General features: G+C 42.0%; 2 protein-coding genes across 6 annotated transcripts; one reads left to right on the top strand and one right to left on the bottom strand.

Annotated features, from left to right (window-relative positions):
• Positions 1-2063: 2063 nt before the first annotated feature.
• Positions 2064-4310, top strand: lsm14b (LSM family member 14B). Of its 5 annotated transcripts, none has more exons than XM_061809642.1 (8): positions 2064-2272; positions 2358-2518; positions 2678-2804; positions 2888-3076; positions 3226-3273; positions 3342-3500; positions 3625-3757; positions 3834-4310. In XM_061809642.1, the coding sequence occupies exons 1-8, from the start codon at positions 2152-2154 to the stop codon at positions 3991-3993; spliced, it is 1098 nt and encodes a 365-aa protein (XP_061665626.1). In that variant the 5' UTR covers positions 2064-2151; the 3' UTR covers positions 3994-4310. The 5 variants fall into 5 exon arrangements, with proteins under 5 accessions (XP_061665626.1, XP_061665618.1, XP_061665600.1 ...); XM_061809634.1 differs by having other exon boundaries at positions 3336-3500; XM_061809616.1 differs by having other exon boundaries at positions 2065-2272; positions 3190-3273; positions 3339-3500.
• A 5941-nt stretch (positions 4311-10251) lies between these two features.
• LOC133495486 (globoside alpha-1,3-N-acetylgalactosaminyltransferase 1-like) lies at positions 10252-24421 on the bottom strand. The gene is made up of 8 exons (XM_061810180.1): positions 24405-24421; positions 21734-21868; positions 21532-21640; positions 19294-19407; positions 18261-18377; positions 11412-11545; positions 10587-10664; positions 10252-10447 (listed from the first exon to the last, which is right to left on the bottom strand). The coding sequence occupies exons 1-8, from the start codon at positions 24419-24421 to the stop codon at positions 10309-10311; spliced, it is 843 nt and encodes a 280-aa protein (XP_061666164.1). The 3' UTR covers positions 10252-10308.
• Positions 24422-25421: the final 1000 nt, after the last annotated feature.

The raw sequence follows: 25421 nt of genomic DNA, 5'->3' as shown, positions 1-25421 counted from the left end.
ACCCGGGTTTGATCCCAACCTTCCTTGTGTGGAGTTTGCATGTTCTCACCCTGCCTGCTTGTTTTTCTCAGGGCACGCTGGTTTCCTCTCACATCACGAAAACATGCAACATTAATTGGACACTCTAAATTGCCCCAAGGTGTGATTGTGAGTGTGACTGTGGTCTGTCTCCATGTGCCCTGCGATCGGCTGGCAACCAGTTCAGGGTGTACCCTGCCTGACGAAAGCTGGGACCCCTGTGAGGATAAGCGGCTAAAAAATGGATGGATGGATGGACTATTTTTCTTAAAATACTGAACATAATTACCTAAAAACCCATAAAGGATGTGGAAAGAGATGCTAATATCTGTGAAAAATAAACACCTGTATTGAGCTGTTTGGCAAGTGACAGTTTGTCCAAAAGCAACGCAACTTTGAAATGGTCCACTGAGAGTTGCAACTGAAACCTGTGCCACGGTGACGTGAGGCCTCAACATCGTCCGTTGTTGCCGAGTTACGATGTACGGGCATTAAGACAGAAGACAGACAAATCTGTCATTATGTTAGATATACTGTATGTCACAAGAATATAATGTTTGTACCATTAACCAAATTGAAATGAGCAACACAACTACCGTTTCGGGTTAACTGAGAGGTGTTTGCATGACACTAGTAATGTGTATTTTTATGCAGTTGTGGTGGTAGCCAAGGTAAGAGCAGCAAGAGAAGGTGGACAGGGGCAAAGCATGATGGTTTTCAGTTGTGGATTGGCCCCCACTGATGACAAAGATGTATGGGCTCAGTTAAAACTATGTTATGTAATACATGCATGTAACATCCAGCAAATTCTCAAATATAGTTTAGACAGAAATGAGGACACATTTGTGACACATAAAGAGTCCTCCCTGAACGTACCCGTTAGCTCAAGACTTATACTTAACTTTTCATGTTTTTATGACAAAAAATGCTCATTTTTTTTGCTATGTTATGATGATAAGTTAACATTCCACGGAAATCGGGCTCTAGGTAATATGCAACGTTTCTTGGTTGTCACGGTGTTATATGTCTTTCCTTCGCATTTAGCCTTTTTTGACTTACCAAGTTGGATTAAAAAAATCCTTCATGTTACCAGAACTGAAAAAATGTCAAGCTCACACGACCAGTTTTAATTCTACAAGCCAAATTTCGAGAAAAAAACCTCCGCCATAATCCAACCTGTAAACCATGTCCGCCACGGGTTTTGGGAGTACCAAGATGGTGGCCAACTGGCTCCAACCAATCGACATATGCTCAATGTGTATGCACTATCCAGTCTTTTTTTTTTTTTTTTTTTTTAGATCAGTGGTTGAAGAGGCGGCACGGTGGATCAGCTCGTAAATTGTTGGCCTCACAGTTCTGAAGACCCGGGTTTGATCCTGTGTGGAGTTTGCATGTTTTCCCCGTGCTTGTGTGGGTTTTCTCTGGGGACTCCGGTTTCCTCCCACATCACAAAATCCTGCAACGTTAATTGGACACTCTAAATTGCCCCTAGGTGTGATTGTGAGTGCGGCTGTTTGTCTCCATGTGCCCTGCGATTGGCTGGCAACCAGTTCAGGGTGTACCCCACCTCCTGCAAATTGAAAGCTGGGATAGGCTCCAGCACCCCCCACGACCCTCGTGAGGATAAGCGGCAAAGAAAATGCCTGGATGGATGGTTGAAGGTTGCACATTCAGCAGACACCCCAACACAATCCTGAAGCTTTAGGGTGAGCCCTGTTTTGCATATTTAACCTCCCTTTTCTCTGTGATACGTTAAATTCACATCTTTTGGATCCCTTTACAAGGTCTTTAAGTGCATCTCCTAAACTATTCATAATGGCTGCTCTTTGTAGCGTTTTTATTTGAAATTATATTTGCAGTTACGTATTTGTTAAATTACCGCGCTTCTCACAATTAAAATGCAGCCGCATTGATTTCAAACATTAGATTATTCAAAATTTCAAAGATTTTTATTTCAAATCATGGCACATGCTAAGCCAATTACAAGTTTGAATGAAAGCTTCGGTCAGTGTCTCGTCACGGCCAGGTGTGATGGAACAAGGTGGGCGCGGCTTCTGCTTGGCCTGGAGCAGACCTTTCAAATTGTCACTAGCACCGTGCGAGTTGAGCTGATGAGTTCTTTGAAACGCGGCCATGAGTTCTGCAAAGCCCTACATTGGTTGCAAAATAGGGTTACTTTCAAAAGCCCAAAATCGCTATGAAGGGATTTTGTATACAATCGACAAAGTGAACTCCACAGTTGTGCTGGCGAAAGGTGAGTGAAACGGCAGCCATTAGCCCGGGGACTTTTTGGACGGTCAGGAACAATTGAGCCCAGTTGAGTGCTCTCTTCTAACCAGTCAAATGCTTCGGAACGGAGGGGCGACCTACCGACAGACCCACACCCCCCAAAGATGACATTTACGAGTATATCACCTTCCGTGGAAGTGACATCAGAGATGTCACATTGTGTGAAGACCCAGAGCGCCATGGTCTACCTCCAGATCCAGCGATAGTGCAGGTGAGTAATGTTTTATCCATTTTGATGTGACTTCACACAAGCTCATGCATTTTTTTTTTCTAGTTTGAATTAAGAATCCCATCAATCAATACATTATGGTTTTTATCTGCTTGATACACTATGATCAGTCAGTGTGAGCCTTTATCATCTTTTTGCTAGTCAAGTGTGAGGCCATCAGGTATTTACCCACACCTTGGACCATTTAGTCCACTCCAGTTGCCTGCCTACAGCCATCTTGCGGCCAATTCACTTCTTAATCATCAGTATGCTGCGGCTCTTGGGTTTGGTAAGTCGGAGGCAAAATTAACCTTCATATTTTTTACACTTTAAAAATGTATTTCTCCCACCCACCCCCCTCCCCCAATTCAGGGACCATCTTCCCGGGCTTGCATGTTCGAAAAGCCCCGATGGTGGAAAAGGCAGTTCAAACCCTTCATGTGGAAGGGTTAGAAAAGAGAGTTGTGGTTGTTCCCCAGGAGCAAGATCAGGACTGGGAGAAGAGAAAGCCCTTAAGGGTGAGAGGAGAAGCTACTATCAGAAGGGGCTTTGACTCTACCAGTAAGTGGGAAGCGCATTTACGGGCCCCTGCAAATTGATATACGCTTATTTCTTAGGGTTAATAGAGGACCTACATGTTCTGTTAAAATGTCATGAACATCTTATTTTGAAAGTAAGATCAAGCCCGACTGTGCCCACTTCTCTCCAAGAACCCTCTCAGCAGCAAAATGGAAATGGGCCTCTTCCCCGACGCCAAGGTAAATATTCCCAAAATAGCAGACAAGTGAACTTTTACAATGAATAATTGCTCGTCGTTGAGTTGTAGGCGCCCGAAGACGCAGGAACCGCAGTCGGGGCTTGCTGATGATGGCGAGGGTTCAGTCGGCCACGCTGAAATTTGACACAGACTTTGATTTTGACTCCTCAAATGCGCAGTTCAATAAGGAGTTGGAGCGCGAGGTGCAGGATAGATTAAATATGAAAGGTTGGTTCGACACAAATTGCAACTCCTGAGCTCTTACTTGGGCATGCATATTAGCCACAAATGAGCACATTTGAAAGCGTTGACCTTTACTCATGCAGCAATAAGATCTATCCTTTTTCTGCAGATGGAAATGACAATACAGGAGAGAAACAAATCAGTGATGCAGACCTAAATACAGAGGATCATTTCGGACCAAAATGCTACTATGACAAAGCAAAGTCATTCTTTGATAATATCTCCTCTAATAATAAACTCGGGTATTATAACTTATCCACCCCACCTTGTATTCTTTAACTTGTTGATGGTCATTTTTGCCTCAAACATTTCTTTCAGACTAACCTGGGCGGAGGAGCGGAAGCGCAATCTGGAGACATTTGGGGTCCCAGGATGGTTCCGCAAGGGCCAGTCCTTCAGAGGGGGATATGCTGGAAGAAGGGGACGAGGCACAAATCTCACTCGAATTCCTTATCGAGGCAATAACGGACAGCTGTAAAGGTCAGGGTTGACGTATGCCCCCTGATGAATTATTTTCTCAGGTCTGGTTCTCTTTGGGAACAAATCCTTCTGTGCTGTTTGATGTACTGTATACCGACATTTTGCATGAGACTGCATAGCAAATGGTACACAATTTGTATCTAAGATTGCCTGAAGTACTTCAGTTTTTGTAATTTTTTTTTTTTTTGATTTGCAGAATTTGTTGTTGCCAATATTTTTTTTTCATAAATATTTGTGCAAATATGTAACTAGGTTGGCCTGAGCTTGAGGCTTAATTTTTTGTTTGATGCCATGTAAATAAATGTGAATCGTCCATTTTCTGGCTCTTGCATTTGGTACAAAGATGTGTAGCTATAATTGCAAACAAATTGCAGTATGTATTAACATAGCAACAAATTTGTATACAAAGAGGACCTTTTTGTAGCTGCACATATTAGTCTGCTGCTAATGGACTACCAGTTTGATACCTGTGTGCAGTCCTCATGACACGTTACTATGAGGCTAGACAGCCACCACACTTAACTCTGTACACGAGGTGTTCTTTTCTTGCTTTCATGGAGGTCTCTTGTGGTAAATGAATTAATAAATGTAACTTAATGATACAGGAAACATCTACATTGCACTGAGTGCTGTAGTGTAAAGTACAGGTAGCTAGCTTTATTTATGCTAAACACAACAGTAGACTTTTGACTACATCCAGGGCACCTGGCCGTGCTGGATGGGTTCACTCTAATGCTTTTGCGCATAGACCGGAGTTACACAAATGTTTGTATGACTGTTAGAAGTGACGCATGATGGCTAAAAAGACTTTGGAACGTTATCGGTGCTCATAAGATGTTTCCAGAAACCGTTAGGACAAATGTGCTTTGATCGACAATATCGACCCATATGCCTTGGAGAAACTCAAATGAAGCAAGAATTTCGAACTGTGGGTGTCTGTAACTTATCCAGACATCATCAACTATCTCTTCTCAAGTGCTTTTTCCGTGGACCAACTAAAGAATTACAAAGGTCTGGAGGCCTACAACCAATTCATCAATGGCTGGGTTCGTCATGCAGTGGTATCCATTGCAAGCAACCTGTCTCCCCACACTGCCAAGGTGAGTTTACCGCACAATACAATTTAAATACGTGCCATGTGATTATAGTCACTGTTGTGTTAAATTGTTGATTATACCATCGAAATAGGTGTAGATTATTTTCGTTTTTGTTACAGAGAGAGAGAGGTTCGACTGGACGAGTCCCAAGTCCCGCACCTTTTTCTCCACTTCCACGGTTACATTTTTAACTCTATTCACGAAACAGCTAGCGGTGTGGTAACTCATTTTTGCAAACTTATAAGAAAATCCAGATTTTGGAGACATGCATTGCATTCACACAAGTATTGTGCTTAGCTGCTAGATCGACTCTGCTAATACGAGACAGCCACAGTTGTCGCCGTTTGGTTGCTAACTGCTCCGTTTTCTCCCACTGGTTCTTGATCACAACTGAGAATTAAAAGAAAGACGCTTTACAACGCCCGTTTGAGCAACTGATAACATAGCAGTGCGCCCCTATTCATACTCTTTTGAAATTACTCCTGCTCAGTTACGTGTGTTCACGTGAATTCACCAAACCAAGATGGTGCCTGCGTTCTAAATCAGGTCTGTGATGTCAGTCGAAAACAGCCCATAGCTGTATCTACGATCACTCGTTTACATCGAGCTTTCAAATAAAATACAATTGTGACCTCGACCTAATGTCTGTGAACATACAATACTTACAAAGACAAAGGTTTCCCACGGTTCAAACGTTGAGAACACGATTAGCGTAGTTCCCTGCTTAAAAAAAAAAAGAATTCTATAGAAATTCTATGGAATTCAAAAGAATTTGTACAGAACTTGTTCTATAGAACGTTGGCTGTGATTTTCAATAGAAATTCTACAGAACAATAGAATTTCTATAGTCTATAAATTATATCAATTTCTTTAAATGAAATCTATTTCTATAAAGTTCTATATTATCTGGAATAAGAAATAGATGATCCAGTTCAAACGTATTATGTTCAGTTGCTGTTTTGGAAAATTGTGGGGCATAGCAACTGTAGCTCACGGGGGTGGCGCTGAAGATCGCAGGTCGGAAAGTCCATCGCAAGGTACATGGAGACAGATGACCAATCAGACACACAATCACACCGAGGGGCAATTTAGAGTGTCCAATTAGTGTTGTATGTATTTGGGGATGTTGGAGGAAATCGGAGTGCCCGGAAGAAACCCACACAGCCACGGGGAGAACATGCAAACTCCACACAGTTGGGTCCGGGATTGAACCAGGGACCTCAGAACTGTGAGGATATATATATATATATATATATATATATATATGCACACACACACACGCATTACACTGACGTACAGTGGAGCAAAAAAAAGTATTTAGACAATCGTGCAACTTCTCCCACTGGAAAAGATGACAGGCCTGGAATTTCATCATTGATGTACCTCACCTATGAGGGACACACACAAAAAAAAACGAAAATCACAGATTTTTTTAAGGATTTTTTTTTTTTTTTTGCAAATCGTGGTGGAAAATAAGTACAGTATTTAAACAAGATCAAAAGTTAATCTAAATAATTAACTTTGTTGTACGGCTTGGAAACAGCTTTGGTTTGTGTGTATATTTTTCAGACTGAAAACGTTAAAAAGCATGAAAAGATTTTACTTAACTTAACTTACCTACTTCATTTCAAGACTTTACCTTTGTTTTAATTGTACTTTGTGCAGAAAACGTTTATCTCCCAAAAGGTATGTGCCTGTGAAAAAGGAAGTGTCCATTGCCTGTAGATGTCGCTCTCAGCCCGTTCATTGTCCCAACCAGGTTGCCCAAATGGAACGAATCCCTTTGAGTGAGTCAGTATGTCAGAGGCGACTGTGGCTGAAGGTGTCTGGAAGGATGGCCGCTCATCAAATTAAAGCAAGTATGACACCCACAGCTGTCCAGTCTTTCCTCTGATGATCTGGCTGCTTATCCACATCGCGTCAGAGTGCCAAAACTAATGTACTGCATCTCCTGCCCTTGCGTTCCCCTGGGAACACTGGCTGAGTTCACTAAAGTGCGCGGTGCCATCTTACTGTCTCATATTAATTAAACAGATTATTAAGGATGGAGACTCCACCATTTCAAGTATTTTGGGATCAATTCTGCTGTCGCCACACAGTGAACTGAAACACAAACGGTGCAAGTAAATCAGCTTGAAATTTAAAGCGCTTCAGGTAATTGTGTTTTTACATATTCCTGAGCGCGTTATTTCTTTTTTTTTTTCAGTGTTTATGGATTTAATGCAGCCCCATGGGGGCACGAGCTAGTGCAATCTGTAGGCCGGTGTGACGGTCTGAGCGCTCCCAGTGCTGAAAGGTCTTCTTCAGGTTAATGCGCATGTGCGTCGAATTTTTAGATTTTTTTTTTCGACTTTTTGTACATCCGTGCCAGTCTGAAACTTCCCCATCCGTGCTCCTACCGCGTTTCATTTTCGCTCCGTGTGCATTTCGCTATGGACCTCTCACAAAGCCAAACACAGCGAGTGAAAGAATACAGAAACAAACGCGAACGTATTGTTTGATATTTATCAACTGGAAAGCACGTTCCAGCGTTGAACAAGAATCAACAGAGGATTGTTTGAGCTCAGTCATTAAGGCACATTTGGGATAGTGAAAGTAAGTGTCACATCACCTGAACCCATACCCAAACAATCCTCTGTTGAATCATGGATGTACAAAAAGTGGATTTTTTTTTTTTTTTAAATTGCACGCGCATTAATCCCTAAGGGACTTTTCAACACGGGGGAGCACTCAGACCGTCACACCTCTCTAAGCCCGGATAGATGTAGAGGGTTTCAGGAATCCGGCGTAAAACTGTGCCAAACAAATACAGTATAAGCGTTCATCTTTTCTCTTTTGTTGCCAGATCGTTGTGTGTGTGTGTATATATATATATATATATACATTATATATGTGTGTGTATATATATATATATGCACGTCTACAGTATATGCACGTGTGTTCATGTCAGCTAGCGTAACTGCCTGGCCCCATGTCAGAGCATTAATGAGCTGCATCTAGTCAAGTTACATTTTCATGTTTCGCCATGTCCGATTTTTGACATTGATCATGTTTTTCAGACCGAGCTTTTTGACTTGCCATTTTTGTACCGTTGTCTTGTTGGACTGACTCCTCGTGTGCGACCTCTGCCTGGGAATAGAAATCGTACACGTGACGCCACCGTTTTGCGGTGTCCTATTGCCGGTCAAACAAAGCTGCTCGGCAGTGCGGGAGTCGTTGAATCGGAGCAGATTTTTCACAGTGCCCGAGACCAGTTGTGGTTTTGGTTGTTACAATAGACAGTGCTTAAAAGATATCATTCTTTCGAATACCAGATGAAAAGATGAGATAAGATCGATGGATTTCGGCAATTAAACGGGATGGAAGGTGCCCGACATAATACACACACCTGTGTAGGGATCATTTCATTTCAGGTAGGAATTATTCTTCTCAATCTCAAATTATCAAAAAGTATTTAAAACGCCAAGTTGACTCATTTGAGAAAAATGCGTATTTTAAAAAAGAAAATAAACCATTTGTCGCAGAGAGGTTTACGGAGGTTAACGTGTGGCCGCAATACGCTTCCGTGTACGGAGACGAATGCCTGTCCTATTTTTTTTTCCCCAGTCATAGCGAATGAATGCAAGTTTATGTAAAACCGGGTGTCATTTATTTAAATATTAGTATTTGTATTGAAAAAAAAATCTGAGTGGGTCTATCACTATGTGGGATTTATTCCTAATTGAGAACAGATCCAGCAACAAATTATGTGTATGCGTCCAGACTTTTATACACTTTCAACCTCTTCGGTGTAAATCTCGACAACTTACTCACGAGATACACGTGTAGGTCCAGTTGTCCAAGACAAGCGGAAGCGAATTAACAGTCCAATTTCTTATCGGCGAAAACGTCAACTTTCGCATTAAATATAGATCCTCTATGCCAAGCGTCTCTAATTTTTCCACGTACCTTTGTTTATTATCACCTCCCGAATGTTTAACGGTACCGGACAAAACTCTGGGTGTTGTACTATAAGACGTATTTTCGTTTCATCGCAACGGAATTAACTTGCAACAATGCTTTGATTAACTGGCAATATGGCGATGTAAACAAAAATCATGTGATTTTATGACAAAGGTGCACGAGCTCTATTGACCTTCCTAAAATCCATGCTTACGTTTTGGCTTCCTGCTGCTGGGTCCTATTATTTACCATCTCTGCTAATATTCCGGTGTTTCGCGATGAAACCCATTTGACTTCTATTCATCGTGAAAGAATAAAATTCAAAAATGTCTTTCTATCACTTTATTCAGATATATTTTAATAGTAGCATGTTGTGTAATAAATAATACACACTGCCAGGCTGAGAGACTGAGGGTAAAGCAGATTCATGGTTACATGCATGTCGGATGTCAAGTTACAAATGGATAATGTAAAAAAAACAAAAACAAAAAAAGCTACCTACCTTGCCTAATTCTAAAATGTAGGAAATCTGGAGGGGGGGGGGTGATTTAATGTACGGTCTGGTTTGCAGTGATGTAGACTTGTACTGTATCATACCATGACTTCTGTTCAAATATTCAAACTTAAGTAGTGTTATTCCATGTGGGCTTTTGAGAACACATAATCAATACAGAAACATCTTAAAAAAAAGTAACTATGCAGACTACTGTATATTTTACAGTTTTGTTATATTAGGTACATCCATCCATTATTTGAGCCACTTATCCTCACCAGGATCACAAGAGTGCTGGAGCTGATCCCAGCTATCCCAGCAATGTACACCCTGAACTGGTTGTCATCCAATTGCAGGGCACAAAAAACAACCATTGACACTCATAATAACACCTATGGGCAATTTAGATGCAGCGGAGTTTAAAACCTTGAAAATCACAAACATTTAAATTAGTTGAATTTAGTGGAGGGGTGTGGCTCATTTTTACCATGATGCAGGTAACGTTGTAGAAGGCACTGAAGGCATAAAACACAGAGAATGGAGTTCACTAAATCGGCACTAGGGGCCATTACTGAACTAGAATAATGAAAGTTGAAAACAGTCCAACATGTCTGTCTTGCTCAGTCGAGGCAGGCGACCACATTTACATGGTTGTACTTTGGTGTCGCCAAGCTTCATAATGCCCACTTCATATTGACAGACATTGGGTTCCCAAATTATGGTTCATATTTGCACATCAGCCAGCCGTCCCTCTTTAGCTTGACACTTGACATCAGTGTCCTTAATTGGGCCGCACTTTTGCATAGTCCTTGACCAGTTGGGAGATCCTGACCACTTTGATGTCTGCTTGTACCGCATCGTAGTCGGACCACAGGTACTCTGGAGACAGCACCTTGGCGGGCTTGTTGTGCAGCAGGTACCTGAATGCAATCAGGGAGTGACACCACAGGAAAAGGACAATGAGGAAGAAACTTGAGGTACTGTATTTCATTGGAGCTTAGCAATAGAAATTACCAAAAGACTTGGCTAGCTTAAATTTAAATTGGGGGGAAACTTTACTTGTTGAGGTGACTCTCTTCTTGCCACGCAGCCTCAATATTGTTCTTGGAATCCTCCTCTGCTTGAGTGTAACATTGCCTGTTGGGAAATGTGTGTTATGACCATTATCAGGTGCTCTAAATGTTAGGAACGTTTAAAAAAACAGCAGTTTAGTCCAAATCACATAGTTTTTTCAGGAAAGACATAACCCATTCTTGTTAGAATTCAGCTTAGTAAACATCTATAGCATTAGTTTTCAAACTCTTTGCACCAAGAACCATCTGAATGAGCAGCGTTAAAATTATCATCACTGTATTATCATCATCATCTAATGCTAATGTTAGCGAGCCCATCAATAGTTTTTCATTGACACATGGCCTAAGATGGCGATTTCTAATACAAGGGGTCTTCTAGTTTAATATTCACTGTGAGTAATTTTTTCGTGCATTTAGTTGAAGAGTAAATTCCAACTGGGGTGTCAATTAACAGCTTAAAGCATGTTCAGGATGGGCAGAAGAACATGTGACACAGCTTGCTCCAAGCAATGAAGGATGCCTTCAGGGTACGTTTACAAGGCAGGAACTTGCATAAATAACGCATGCTCCAGCACATTAATCATTTATAATTTATTTTGACTGATAGAAGCCACAATCAAAATTCTGATTAAATTTCAATTCATCTTTCAGTCCTAATTCATGGGGAGTTGGGGCTGGTGCAAATATGTGTCCAATCATATCATTCCTTCTAAAATTACCACTTACAACAGGTGTCGACCATAGTCATCATTCTCTTCTCAAAATGAGTCTGCTAGGAAAATCAAACTCTTGAATAATGTAACATTTTTACTTGACTAGCTTGTACATGTCCTCCACGTAGCCACCCCAGACAGCCGCAGTGTAATAGTAATCTCCTTTGCCAGCAGGAATGTGGGCTGTGGATTCGGGACGACGCTCATACAGAAAACTGTCCCGATGGGTGTTCTGAGAAGCAATAAAATAGAAGAGCAGTTTATTGAGAAAAGGGACATCTTTTCTAAAATGAGTGCTAAAAACAGGCGGCACGGTGGTTCAACAGGAAAGCGTTGGCCTCACAGTGTTGAGGACCCGGGTTCAACCCAGCCCCTCCCCTGTATGGAGTTTGCATGTTCTCCCCGTGCTTGTGTGGGTTTTCTCTGGGCACTCCGGTTTCCTCCCACATCACAAAATCCTGCAACGTTAATTGGACACTCTAAATTGCCCCTAGGTGTGATTGTGAGTGTGGCTGTTTGTCTCCATCTGCCTTGAGATTGGCTGGCAACCAGTTCAGGGTGTACCCCGCCTTCTGCCCGTCGACAGCTGCAATAGGTTCCAGCAGTCCCTGTGACCATTGTGAGGATAAAATAAGACAATGGATGGATCAAACAACTTATAAAGGAAATTTTTGTTTGCTTTGTCGAATTTATCAACAGGGAACAGAACCCCATCTGCAGTTCATTCCCCTGCTTACACACGTGCAGAGACACGCACGTCATATCATGGCTTTTCATGTTGTACTGACAATAAAGTTATTTTAAGCTATTTTTGTGGGACAGACACATAATGCGTGGATCACACTACAAGACAAATTTGATCTTTTACGATTTACGATCATACTAATGCAGTAAAATCTTGTATTCTGATGCCACCGCCTTTGGTCATTTATGAACACTAGGCTTTATTTGTAAACTCTAATGTGGGAGGATGTGCTCAGTACCATGGCAACAACAACAACAGATCGCGTTTTGTGTTTTAGAAAAACAAAATGGGGAAAGAAGTGTGGTGGTGGTTCCTGGTGCTCGGGAGAGAGGACTTTCATTCAAGGATTGCATTTTGTATGTTTACATGCAGTCTAGTGAGAAGGTATTAGCAACTAACACCAAATAGAATTAATGATGCAAACATTTTTCAAATACAAATACTGTAGTACAGTGAAGTATGGTAAATGAACTCATGAGAGACAACATGAAATATTTTTAACAGGGTTGAGAAGAAAGGTGGAGACACACAAAGACAATGAGCTCATAGAAAGTCACAGGAAGCTCAGACGAGGAAATATGAGGCGTGTGAGGTGTGTCCACTGTGTCTAATAATGTTGGCAGCAGACAACATGAAACCAAATTAATTAATGAGTCACTTAAAACATTACACCTCAGACATGCTGGTTAACTGCTGGATTTTTTTCCGCGAAAACGTGCCGAATATTGCCAACAATCCTCCTGCTTGTGTTCAGTAAACGGGCGAGCACCGTTAGCATCATATACGGTAGTGTATCAAATTGCTCAGTACAAAAAATCCCACACTAGAGCAGATTTATTCATTTTTCTTTTGGAAGTTAAAGTGTTTCATATATTGTGCTCCTTAGAAGTTATTTATTGGCTTTATTTAATTTTATTCTTCACTACTAAATGGAGCAGCTGTTCAAGCGTTGGCTTTACAGTTCTGAGGGCCTGGGTTCAATCCCGGCTCTGCCTGTGTGGAGTTCGCATGTTTGCTTGTTAATGATCCAAACATTTCTCAATAGAATACAAAAATTGAAGACAGTTTTAATGCTTCTTCAACCGTCACAGACTTACATCATCTTCTTTTCCTTTCAGCTTGTCCCGTGAGGAGTTGCCACAGTGTGTCGTATTTTTTCTAAGCCTGTCTCCTGCATCTTACCTTATGTCTTCCCTCACAACATCCATCAACCTTCTCTTTGGTCTTCCTCTCACTCTTTTGCCTGGCAACTCCATCTTCAGCCCCTTTCTACCAAGATATTCACTCTCTCGCCTCTTGACAAACCATTGAAGTCTGCTGTCTCGAACCTTGTCTTGGAAACTTGCAACTTTGGCTGTCCATCTAACGAGCTCATCTCTAATTGTATCTAAACTCATCATGCCTACAGAGAACCTGAACATCTTCATTTCTGCCACCTCCAGTTTTGCTTCCTGTTGTCTCTTCAGTGCCACCGTATCTAATCCCTACATCATGGCCGGCCTCACCACTGTTTTATAAACTTTGCCCTTCATCCTAGCAGATACTCTTCTGCCACATAACACACCAGACACCTTCCGCCAGCTGTTCCAACCTGCTTGGACCAGTTTCTTCACTTTTTTACCACACTCTCCATTGGTCTGTATTGTTGACCCCAAGTATTCTTCTCCCTGGAGCCTCACTCTTCCTCCTCCGCTCCTCTCATTCACGCACATATATTCTGTTTTACTTTGGCTAATCTTTATTCCTCTCCTTTCCAGTGCATGTCTCCATCTTTCTAATTGTTCTTCCACCTGCTCCCTGCTTTCACTGCAGGTCAAAATGTCTTCTGCGAACATCATGGTCCAGGAGATTCCAGTCTAACCTCATCTGTCAGCCTATCCATGACCACAGCAAACAGGGAGGGGCTCAGAGCTGATCATTGATGTACTGTAGTCCCACCTCCACCTTAAATTCTTCTGACACACCTAAGGCACACCTCACCACCGTTCTGTTCCCCTCATACATGTCCTGTACTATTCTCACGTATTTCTCCACCACACCAGCCCTACGCATGCAGTGCCACAGTTCCTCCTTGGTAATCTGTCATGGGCTTTCTCCAGATCCACAAAGACACTGTGTAGCTCCTTTTGACCTCATGAACTTTATTCCTCTATGGTTACCAAAGCTCTGCATATCCCCTTTGTTCTTAAAAATGGGAACGAGCACACTTTTCCTCCATTCTTGAGGCATCTTCCTGCCCATTAGTATTTTGCTGAATAAGTTTGTGAAAAACCTCCACAGCTATGTTATCAGGACCAACTGCCTTTCCATTTTTCATCCTCTGGAGTGCCTTTCTAACGTCCCCTTTACTAATCATTGCCACTTCCCGGTCCTTCACACTTGCCTTTTCTACTCTTCCTTCACTGATTTTCTTCATTCATCCACTTCTCAAAGTATTCTTTTCATCTGTTTAGCACACTACTGGCACCAGTCAACGCATTCAGTCTTCAATCCCATTAAAACATATTCACAATTATCAGATTACCCTATAGTCTGCCTTAAACGAACCACACCACTCAGTGGACACATATACACAGGGTAAAGCCAATGACTGCTAGTCGGGGAGCTGGCAGTCATAATTTAGTTCATGGAGCACAGCGCTTCTGAAATAGTGGGGTGTCCCCCCCTGGGGGTTGGGGTCACGGTGCTATGCGAGTCAGGGTGCGTATGAACCTGGGGAACATCCCTTTTTTTTCTTTTTCGCCATACTAGAATAAAGTGTGATTGCACATCCATTACAGTAGTTGGCATTAGCGCTTTTATTGTCAGAATGTGTGCAGAGAGTATGGTGTATGTTTTTTTTTTTTTTTTTATTGCACCAAGCAGGTGAGCTGAAGTACGGTAAATGAACCCATAAGAGACAAAATGAAACATTTTTAACAGGGTTGTAAAGAAAGGTGGAGACACACGAAGACAATGAGACAAAAGAAGGTCACAAGGAAGCTAAGATGAGGACAAATGAGGAGGCGTGTGAAGTTTGTCCACTGTGTCTCATAATGTTGGCAGCAAACAACATGAAACCAAATAAATGAATGAGTCACTTAAAACACTACACCCCAGTCATGGTGGTAAACTGCTGCATTTTTTTTCCACGAAAACGTGCCGAATATTGCCAACAATCATCCCGCTTTGTGAAAGCTACTTCAGTTAACCGGCGAGCACTGTTCGCATCATATACGGTAGTGTACCAAATTGCTCAGTGCAAAAATATTTATTAATTTTTGTTTTGTAAGTTAAGTGTTGTATATATTGTGCTCCTGAGTTAATGATTCTGAAAAGAATTTGAAGTTGTAAATGACTTTATCTAATCTTATTTTTCACAATCAAATGGGGCGGCACGGTCGGGCAGCTGTTAAGCGTTGGCCTCACAGTTCTGAGGACTCAGGTTCAATCCCAGGCCTGCCTTGTGTGGAGTTTGCATGTTCTCCCCGTGCCTGCATGAGTTTTCTCTGGTAAATCCAGTTTCCTCCCACGTCCCTTAAACATTCAACATTAAATGGATACTCTAAATTGCCTGTAGGTGTGATTGTGAGTGCGAGTGTTTGCCCTGCGATTGGTTGGCAACTAGTTCAGGGTGCACCCCACCCCCTGTCCGTTGACAGCTGGGATAGCTTCCAGCTCTCCCTGCGACCCTCGTGAGGATAAGCAGCAAAGAAAACGGATGGAAATAATAATAATAATAATAATACTCAACAATCGCGCGTGAGTATGCAAGCATTATGTAGTGCTTCCCTTTGTCACAGTGTTCCTGTGCCACTACAGTTTTGTTACATCTTGTTCACGTTTCCAATTTTTGCCTCACAGTCATCGGACCTTGTTTCACGTTTTTGGACCTTGCCTTTGGCCTTGCGTTTTTTGTGCCTCTGCCTTCTCAGACTGCTTATGACCTCAGTTTTGAACAAAGCCGGGATAGGCCGGGCACAGCCCGAAAGGGTAACGTGGGTCCCGTTTACGATGGGCTCACCACCTGTGGGAGGGGCCATAGAGGTTGGGTACAGTGTGAGCCGGGCAGTAGACAAAAGCAGGGACCTCGGCGATCTGGAATATGTGATGTGGATTATCATCTCTCTGGCAGGGAAGGAGCCCAAGATGGTGTGTGAGGTTGAGAAATTCTGACTCGATATAGTCGGATTCGTCTCTACACATGGCTTGGGCTCTGGCACCAGTCCTCTTGAGAGGGTTTGGACTCTGTTCCACTCTGAGACTCAGACTCCCACGAGTGAGGACTTGGACGCAATGCGAACTAGGTCCAGAACAGGCAGAAACCTCTGGGACTCTCCGGATCCTGGCCACCAGCTCCTTCCGTCAGGAAAACACTACAGATCAATGAAAGTCAAAAGTAACAGTTCTTTTTTTCCCCTCTGGCAATTAAGTCATTAAATTCTTGATCAGCAAACCAACTATTTTTCTGCCTTGTGCTATGTTAGGACACTCACTCACATCCTGCTGCTCCAATCAATATTGGAATTAGTAATATATATATATATATATATATATATATATATGTGTGTGTGTGTGTGTGTGTCTGTGTGTGTGTACATTTATTTATTTATTTTTCCATTTTGTAGACTGCATGATTTGTCACTTTAAACTGCTCCCTTTGCACAGTTGACATTGCTAACACACTTATCTAATTAGATTTTATAATCTTGCACCTCTTATAATGAATAGTTCCTGTCATCAGAAATGTCTCTTGTTCTTTGTTCTTGTTGCTATTTTGTTCTTTGTTCTGATTGTCATACCAGGGCAGCACCGACTGCCGGGGAAAAATTCCTTGTGTGTTTTACACACTTGGCCATTAAAGATGATGATGATGATGCTGATTCTGAGATTGCCCACGCCGAGAGATTCCGAGTACGTGCAAGTATACTTGTAGAGGAAAAAAACAACACAAATCACGATAATCCCTACTACAGAGACTTTCTGTTTCCAGATATAGATAGTACTGAACTATTGGGAACTACACACACCTTTCACCACACTCAATTGTGACTGCGCAAACAAGTTGCCACGTAGATGTAGATGAGTCCAACCATCATCAGATGGCAAATTTCACGACAGCTAATCAGTGTAATTTGGTTAATCCGGAAGGCAAACTGTAAAGAAAACTGGGCGCTATTTTAGAATCAGAATGCCATTTTTAGTTTTAATCAGCATAACACTACAGATTTTGTTTTTCTTCTTCAAATTGTTCCCGAGTGTGATTTGCCTTGATAGTGTTGATAGAGAAGTACAAAGAAGGTCAAAAGATCATTCTGGCTTTGTAGACCCAGAGAAACACTTTGACAAATTACTCAAAGAGGAACTACGGTACTGCATGTGGAAGGCTTGAGTGGCAGAGAAGTGGGTTAGAATATAGTACAGGACATGTATGAGTGCAATAGAACAGTTAGGTGTGCTGTAGGTGTGACAAAGTGGTTTATTATGGAGGTGGGACTGCATCAGGGATCAACCCTGAGACCCATCCTGTTTGCAGTGGTGATAAATAGGCTGACAGATGAGGAAAGACTGAAATCCCCGTGGAGCATGTTGTTTGCAGATGACATTGTGATCCTCAGTGAAAGCAGGGAGCAGGTGGAGGAACATTTTGAAAGATGAAGGCATGCACTGGAAAGGAGAGGAATAATGACCTGAAGTAAGACAGAATATATGTTCACGAATCAGAGGAGTGGAGGGGGAAGAGTGAGGCTCCAGGGAGAAGAGAAAGCAAGTTTGGAGGACTTTTAAATACTTGAGGTCAACTCTCCTGAGCAGTGTTGAGTGTGGTAAGGATGTGAAGAAATGTGGGCGGGCGTGTGTGTGTGTATGTGTGTGTGTGTGTATACAGTACATATCAAGTAGGGCGCATAGATACAGACAACAGTTGCATTCATAATCCCAACTGTGGGCAATTTAGAGTCTCCAATGATTGCATGTTTTTGAGAATTGGGAGGAAACCGGAGTGCCTGGAGAAACCCCACATAGGCAAGGGGAGAACATGCAAACTTCACACAGGAGGGGCCGGGATTTGAACCCCAATCCTCAGAACTGTGAGGCCAGCAATCTAACCAGATACTCCACTTTACTGCCAAAAACTGCATACAGTACAGTAATTTAGAACACTGTTCAGTGAGATCATGGTCAATGTAAGATTGTCAAATGAGATAGGAAAACAAATCTGAACCTTGTAATAGATGCGATGCAACACAGCAGAGAGTCTGCTGAGGGACTCAGCTCCAAAGCGGTTGTGGAAGACACTATCAATGTCCATCATGAAAACATAGTCAGCCTCGTTCACGATCTGGAAGTGTGACAAAACAAGAGGGGTGAAAAAAATATGTTGACCAATCTATATCTTGTTTGTAATTTAAAAAAAAAAATCTATGGAAATAAATTCAGATTGGTGGTTTGTAATCGGAACCCGGATTCGTCAAAATGAAAATACAGCATCTTAAGATGTGTATGCCGCACAATTGTTTACAATAGACTCTTGAGAAGGGAGGAAATGATTTGCTTATTTATACTTGCAAATGCAGTGTTACCTTGATAATTCATTATGTGACCAAGCTTGTTCCTTAATTTACTTATGAATAAAATTTTTTTTTGAAAGCTATTTGTTCCAGCCACCGAGAAACACCACCACCATTTGTTACATCTTCACTGCAAAGAACAACAGCATGGTACACAAACACATAACAGTGATAAAAGAGAATGTAAAGACATAATGGTTTTATCAAGTGTAATTAAACTGAAAAATATTTCTCTTACACGCACACACACATTTTTTTTTTCTTGCTTCAACTTGAGTGCCCCAGTTTCTGAAGGTTGTTCATTCTGTGCCTTCCATTTTGATGGGCAACACAACATTAAAAAAAAAAAAAAAAAATTAACCAAGTGATAACTCAAACCACATATATTAGGGCCAGTCAAGTAAAGGTACTGTATTCCTCTGACAAAGCAGATGTAACATAAATTCAAAGTTGTCCAGATGATGACAGATGATGCGACAATGTGAAATAACACTCATAAGACATCAGTCGACTTAATTCTCACTTCAATTAGACTACATAGAACTACAAAGAAACTCAATTATGTTTATGTGACATGATGTAGATGTGTTTTCTGTGGAGTTCATGTATGTTGACAGAATCTTGAGATTGCAAAATTTGATAAGTAAGTTTAGTATTGTGATCTGATTTACGTGAAAAATGTCTTACCTGAGTTTCAATGGCAATGGTTGCCCACTTCATCCTACCAAACACCACTTCCTGCCAACGTTTAGCGCTCGGGACAGTGATCACGGAGATATTCCGACTGCGGCCCAGTTTAACCTTACCAGTAAAGGCAATGAAAATAATCACTGATTGATCACAAAATACAAATGTAAATCCTGGTTTTATGAAGACAAGTCGACAGTCAAGAAATAAAGTGGTGATCCTCAATCTAAACGAATTGATTTGGGAAATTGCAAATGCTCAAATATCCATCATATAATTGCATGAACAATTCATGATCTTAGGCAGCACGGTGGACCAGCTGTTAAGCGTTAGTCTCACAGTTCTGAGGTCCTGGGTTCAATCCCGGACCAGCCTGTGTGGAGTTGGCATGTTCTCCCGGTGCCCGCATGGGTTTTCTCCGGGCACTCCAATTTCCTCCCACATCCCAAAAACATGCAACATTAATTGGACACTCTAAATTGCCCGCAGTTTGTCTCCATGTGCCCTCCGATTGGCTGGCAACCAGTTCAGGGTGTACCCCACCTCTTGCACGTTGACAGCTGGGATAGGCTCCAGCACTCCCTGTGACCCTCGAGAGGAGAATCGGCAAAGAAAATAGATGGATGGATGAATTCAGGAGCTTCACACTCGATAAAAAACTCTGCCAATCATTGTTTGGTACGAACACGAACAAAAGTTGTTCTCTTATCGACAGTTTTTTTTTCATACGACTGAAATAAGTATTTAGCACATCATTTTCCTCACTATTTAACCATCTATCCATTTTCTTAGCCACTTATCCTCACAAGGATCGTGAGGAGTGCTGGTGTCGAGCCCATCTGTCAATGGGCAGGAAGCAGAGTACATCGAGGGCACATCGAGACAAACAGTCACACTCACAGTCACACGGAGGGGCAACTTAGAGTGTCAACTTAATGTTGCATGTTTTGGGAATGTGGGAAGAAGCTGGAATGCCCGGAGAAAATCCACGCAGGTATGGGTAGAACAACTCCACACAGGCGGGTCCGAAATTGAACCTGGGACCTCAGAACTGTGAGGCCAACGCTTTCTGAAGCATTACGGGGGCACAAGCCAATGCAATCAGTGGGCCAGTCCCAAGTCCGGATAAATGCAGAAGGTTGTGTCTGGAAGGGCATCCGGCGTAAAACTGTGCATAACAAATATGAGCATTCATCGATAGAATCCAATACCGGATCAATCGTGATCCAGGTTAACAATGCCTGCAACCGGCACTGTTAACCTGCAGGAGGGCCGGTGGAAATTCATTTACTATGGACCGAAAACAAAGAAGAGGAGGAAACCAGATTCCTCGGCAGAAGAAGAAGAGGAATTCACAGAACCTACAACCATGTGAATGAACTTTGAATGTTGGGACGATTATAAGAAAAGCTCAGGAGTTGGTTGACATGATGATTTGGAGAAAGGTTAATATATTGTGCATCCAAGAGAGCAGGTGGAAAGGTAGTAAGGCGAGAAGCTTATGAGCAGGTTATAAATTATTTTACCATGGAGTAGATGGGAAGAGAAATGGAGTAGGGGATATTTTTAAAAGAAAAGCTAGCTCAGAATGTCTAATAAGTGAAAGGAGTGTCAGATTGAGTGATGAGGCTGAAATTTGAAATTGAGGGTGTTATGTATAATGTAATTAGCAGCTATGCCCCACAGCTAGGGTGTGACCAAGAGTTGAAAAAGAAATTCTGGAAGGAACTAGATGAAGTAATTCTGAACATCCCAGACAGTGAGAGAGTTGTGATTGGTTCAGATTGTAATGGACATGTTGGTGAAGGAAAGGGGGCGATGAAGAAGTGATGGGCGAGTACGGCATCCAGGAAAGCAACTTTTAGGGACCGATGGTGGACTTTGCAAAAAGGATGGAAATGGCAGTAGTGAACACTTTTTTTTCCAGAAGAGGCGGGAACATATAGTGACCTAGAAGAATGGAGCTAGAAGCCTGCAGGTGGATTATATTTTGTGCAGACGACGTAATCTGAAGGAGGTAAAGTGTAGCTCGACAACATAGGATGATGGTTTGTACGATGACTCTTGTGGTGGGCAGAAAGATTAAGAAGACAAAGGTAGAGCAGATAACCATTTGGTAAGAAGATAGGAACAACTTGTAAGTCAACTCGCATCACAGAATTTGTGTACACATGAAGCTTCTTTTCATAGTTGGCACATATGTTCTGTACTGTATTCCCTCATGTTGTGTTGACTCACTTGAGGAACGTTTTCTTTGTGGTCTGTGAAGATATAATATGTGACCCTGAAGTCAACCAAAAAATATTTTTCACCTGACTTCAAGAAGGCCTTTATGAACTGAGTATATCTGTGCAGAAGTGGGAAATTTGTGAGTTAAAATTCAAATGAAATACGTGTTGTGCATGCAGTACATAAAAGTTTACGAAAGACAATTACATACTTGCCAATGGCGAAAACAATCACAGCAACTCTTGGATCCATTCTTTTATAGATTGCATCAATTACTACTGGGTCAAAGGTTCCTTCCCAAACAAGTGGGACATTCCAGTTTGTCACTGAGTTAACATCAGTGCGTCTGAGGAGAGAGAGAGAGAGAGAGAGAGAGAGAATAATTTACAACATTCTGTATTGCAGTCATTGGGCTGGACACCATCTGTACGCCATCAGTGTACATGGTGTTTTGTGTTTGTGTAGTCGGTCTGCTTGCACCATCAAGTATTTTGAGGCTATTAAGTCAACTGTTTGATCAATTAACTCTGAAATACAATAGAAGTGTAAACGCAATATTACTAAAACACATTATAGTTTTTGTATCACTCACCCTTTCTCAGCATGTGGTTGAGCGTATTTCAGTCTGGAAAAGAAGAAGGGTAGATTTTGGAAAGTGTTCAGTCAATGGAGTTTCACAAAACACATCCCTCAGGTATCGCTTGAACGGGGAACGACAGTTAGGTTGTACATTCACAAATTCCCACAGGGTATCTTTCATGGGTGTTGTTAGACCCCTTGTATGTCACTTAAAGCAGGAATTCAAATTCGACAGAGCAAATGTGCTTCTACAGGCGCCTTTAGTTAGGTGCCTTTCAGGGTCTTCTTGTCACGAACCAACGGTGCACAGGCGGACCCAATTGCAGGACTCCGAGACGAGGACATGATGTTCAGTGGGTTTTAATATAAATGAAAGTTGTGCACGACAACGCAGTCCACGAAGGCAGGATCCACAAAACAAGAAACAAGGTCCGACAACTGTGAGTCAACTAAAGAGCATAACAAAAGTGTGACTGGACTATAATAAAGTAGTGGCAGAGTAACCCAGGATGCAGTAAAGCATACTCAACCAACTAATCAGTGACAAAAACTCCAACTTAATTACAGTCCCAATGTGAAACAGGCTGTATTTTTTTTATTAATTATTCATTGTCTGAAACAGGTGTCACCGTCCAGAGCAGTGGCCAGGCCCCTCTTGGCTGTGGTCCAGCCTGGCTCATGACACTTCTGTTAGAAAATATAATGTCGTGTTTGAATGGCAGGTAAAAAATAGGCAGAGCAACAGAATAAAATATTATTTACTGGCAAGGATTTACAATTACTGCAGTAAAGGCATCTATCCCCACAGTAAATGCATGTATCACTCACCCAGCTTGCAACTTTAGTTCTTCAAATCTCCAGCTTCCACATTGGTTGTTGTCTTTAAGCAGTGCATTTTCGTTTGTCTGTGCATAGCTTTTGATTACATCATCCTTTGTCTTGGAGAAATTGCTCAGTTGTAATGCACTGAAAAGGGGAATTACTCAAGTATGTGAGCTAAAATATGAGGTGGATTTATTCAAATTGTAGACATTTCAAAAAAAGATCATGAATAGAAATTTGCTGATTTGTTTCTCATTTGTAACCCCATACTGTATAGAAATATACAATACTACAACATTGTTTATGCATGCCGACTGTGTGTAGTTTTGTTGCATGGTTTTACCTGCTAACTGAATTACTGTATCCAAAGTACACATACAGAGCTCTGTAAAGAAGAACACAGTAAAAACATTGTCACTTTAAATGGGTATACAAGGTTAAAAACTATTGACACTTGCGAGAGACATGAGGAACATAAGGGTGAGTTTATTAATTGTCTTACCATAAGGCATCAATGTTATAATTGCTGTGTGAGGCAAAATGGTGGTAATGTTATGATAAGAACAAATAAAACAAATAAAATGCACGTGAGGGGAAAATGATCTATGTCGATTGTTCACAGGGTTTTCTGCTTTTCTGTGTCACTTCATCGTCTTCCTAGTTACAGCTTTAGGGAAAGCAGGTTTCTCTCAAGCAAATGTAATGAACAAAATGCATAATTATCAACAAATGACAGGTCAAGTGAATGCATACCGTCAAAAGATCAACTGGTCTACAGCAGGAAAAACATGAGTAAGGCTTCTCGATTTTTTTTTTAAATCCACTCATCCATTTGTTTCTGCTTATTCTGGTTCGTGGATAATAAAATCCCAATATTTCTCGCAATTGTACGTTGAGGACCATTGTCCTTATCCTGTTCAATTATTTCCTCACATGTTTGTTCACAAAGAGGTGAACCTTGCCCTGTCTACCAAGTGAGCAATTCAGGGAAGCTCCTTTTATGCCCAATCATGGCCCCCACCTGTGCCCAAATAGTCTTTTCACCTGAAAACCGTCAAGTTTGGTAGGCCCTGTTCCTGACCCTCTTCAACTTCTCCCACACCTACTGACCAGGTCTAAGGAATACCAAGCCAGATGCGCTCTCAAGGCTCCACAAGCCTTCCTTGGAGGACCAACCCCTGGAGACAGTCATCCGAGACCGTATCGTGGGAGGACTCGGGTGGAACATGGAGAAACAGGTGACCGAGGCTTTGAGGGACATGTAAGCGCTGGATGGATGCCCAGACAGAAATGTTTTCGTCCCTGACACTTTGCACCCAGAGGTACTACGATGGGGACAGGGATCCAAATTGTCAGTCATTTCGGTATCCCAGAGGTTTCAATGACCAGGGCTTCACTGGGATATGGAAGGATTCGTCGCCTGGCTTGTGCCTGCTCAAAGACCTCTCTTTGGCACCAGCGGATCTCCTATGTCCGCTCACCGTTCCTTCAGGATCATGGTCACATATTGCCTTGGACTTTGTCACAGGTCTTCCTCTGTTCTGGGGAAACTCTGTGATTCTCAATGTGGTAGGTTTTCCAAAATGGCCCACTTTGGTTCCCTTCCCGGACTCCCCACCTCCATAGAGATGACCAAGCTGCCGATCGAGCACGTCTTCATGATCCATGGCATTCCTTCTGACCAGGCCTCGGACATGAGACCACATTTTGTCTTACAGGTGTGGGGGGGGCGTTTGGCAAGTGCTTGGGTGTGTTGGCCAGCCTGTCCTTTGGATATCACCCTCAATTGAACGGTAAGGTGCAGTGTGATAGATGAATGCTCATATTTGTTTGCCAAAGTTTTAAGATGGATGCCTTTCCAGATGCAACCCGCTGCATTGATCCTGGCTTGGGAACGGCCTTCAGATTCCATTGGCTTGTGCCCCTTATAGGGCTGCATTAAGTGATACAAAAAACTCTACAATTTCTTAAAATTGCTGAAAAAAATTGTGAGGGCAAGTGTTGTCTGTCTCCATGTGCCCTGCGATTGCTGGCAACCGCTTCAGGGTGTACCCTTTCTCCTGCCCGATGACAGCTGGGATTGGTTACAGCAATCCAGCAACCCTCGTGAGGATAAGTGGCCAGAAAATGGATAGCTGGATGGATAAATCAAAATAAAAATGGCCTCATGTCATATGCATGTAGTATGAGGGATACCATGATTTCCAGTGTATAATGCGTCCTGACGTATAATGCGCACCCCCAAACTGTACCCTTCTACCAATATACAATGCGCACCATGAATTTGCTGCTATCCATATGCTCAAAATATTGGGAATTACCTGTGTTTCAATTTTCCTAGGTTTGTTTTTTTATTGTTTGTACTTGTTTTAAAAACAATTGTCTGTACAATAATCAATAATATTAATCTTTGTGCATGTGCTGATGTAGCAGTAATATATTTCTCAGGACAGGACACAGGACACGCTTCTCCTGGTCCTGGAAATTGTCAGAACAGA

The sequence above is a fragment of the Syngnathoides biaculeatus genome, chromosome 2 (genome assembly GCF_019802595.1).
Source record: "Syngnathoides biaculeatus isolate LvHL_M chromosome 2, ASM1980259v1, whole genome shotgun sequence".
NCBI classification, from domain to species: domain Eukaryota; kingdom Metazoa; phylum Chordata; class Actinopteri; order Syngnathiformes; family Syngnathidae; genus Syngnathoides; species Syngnathoides biaculeatus.
The sequence above is the reverse complement of the archived record's forward strand: the minus strand, read 5'-3'. Positions and strand labels throughout refer to the sequence as shown.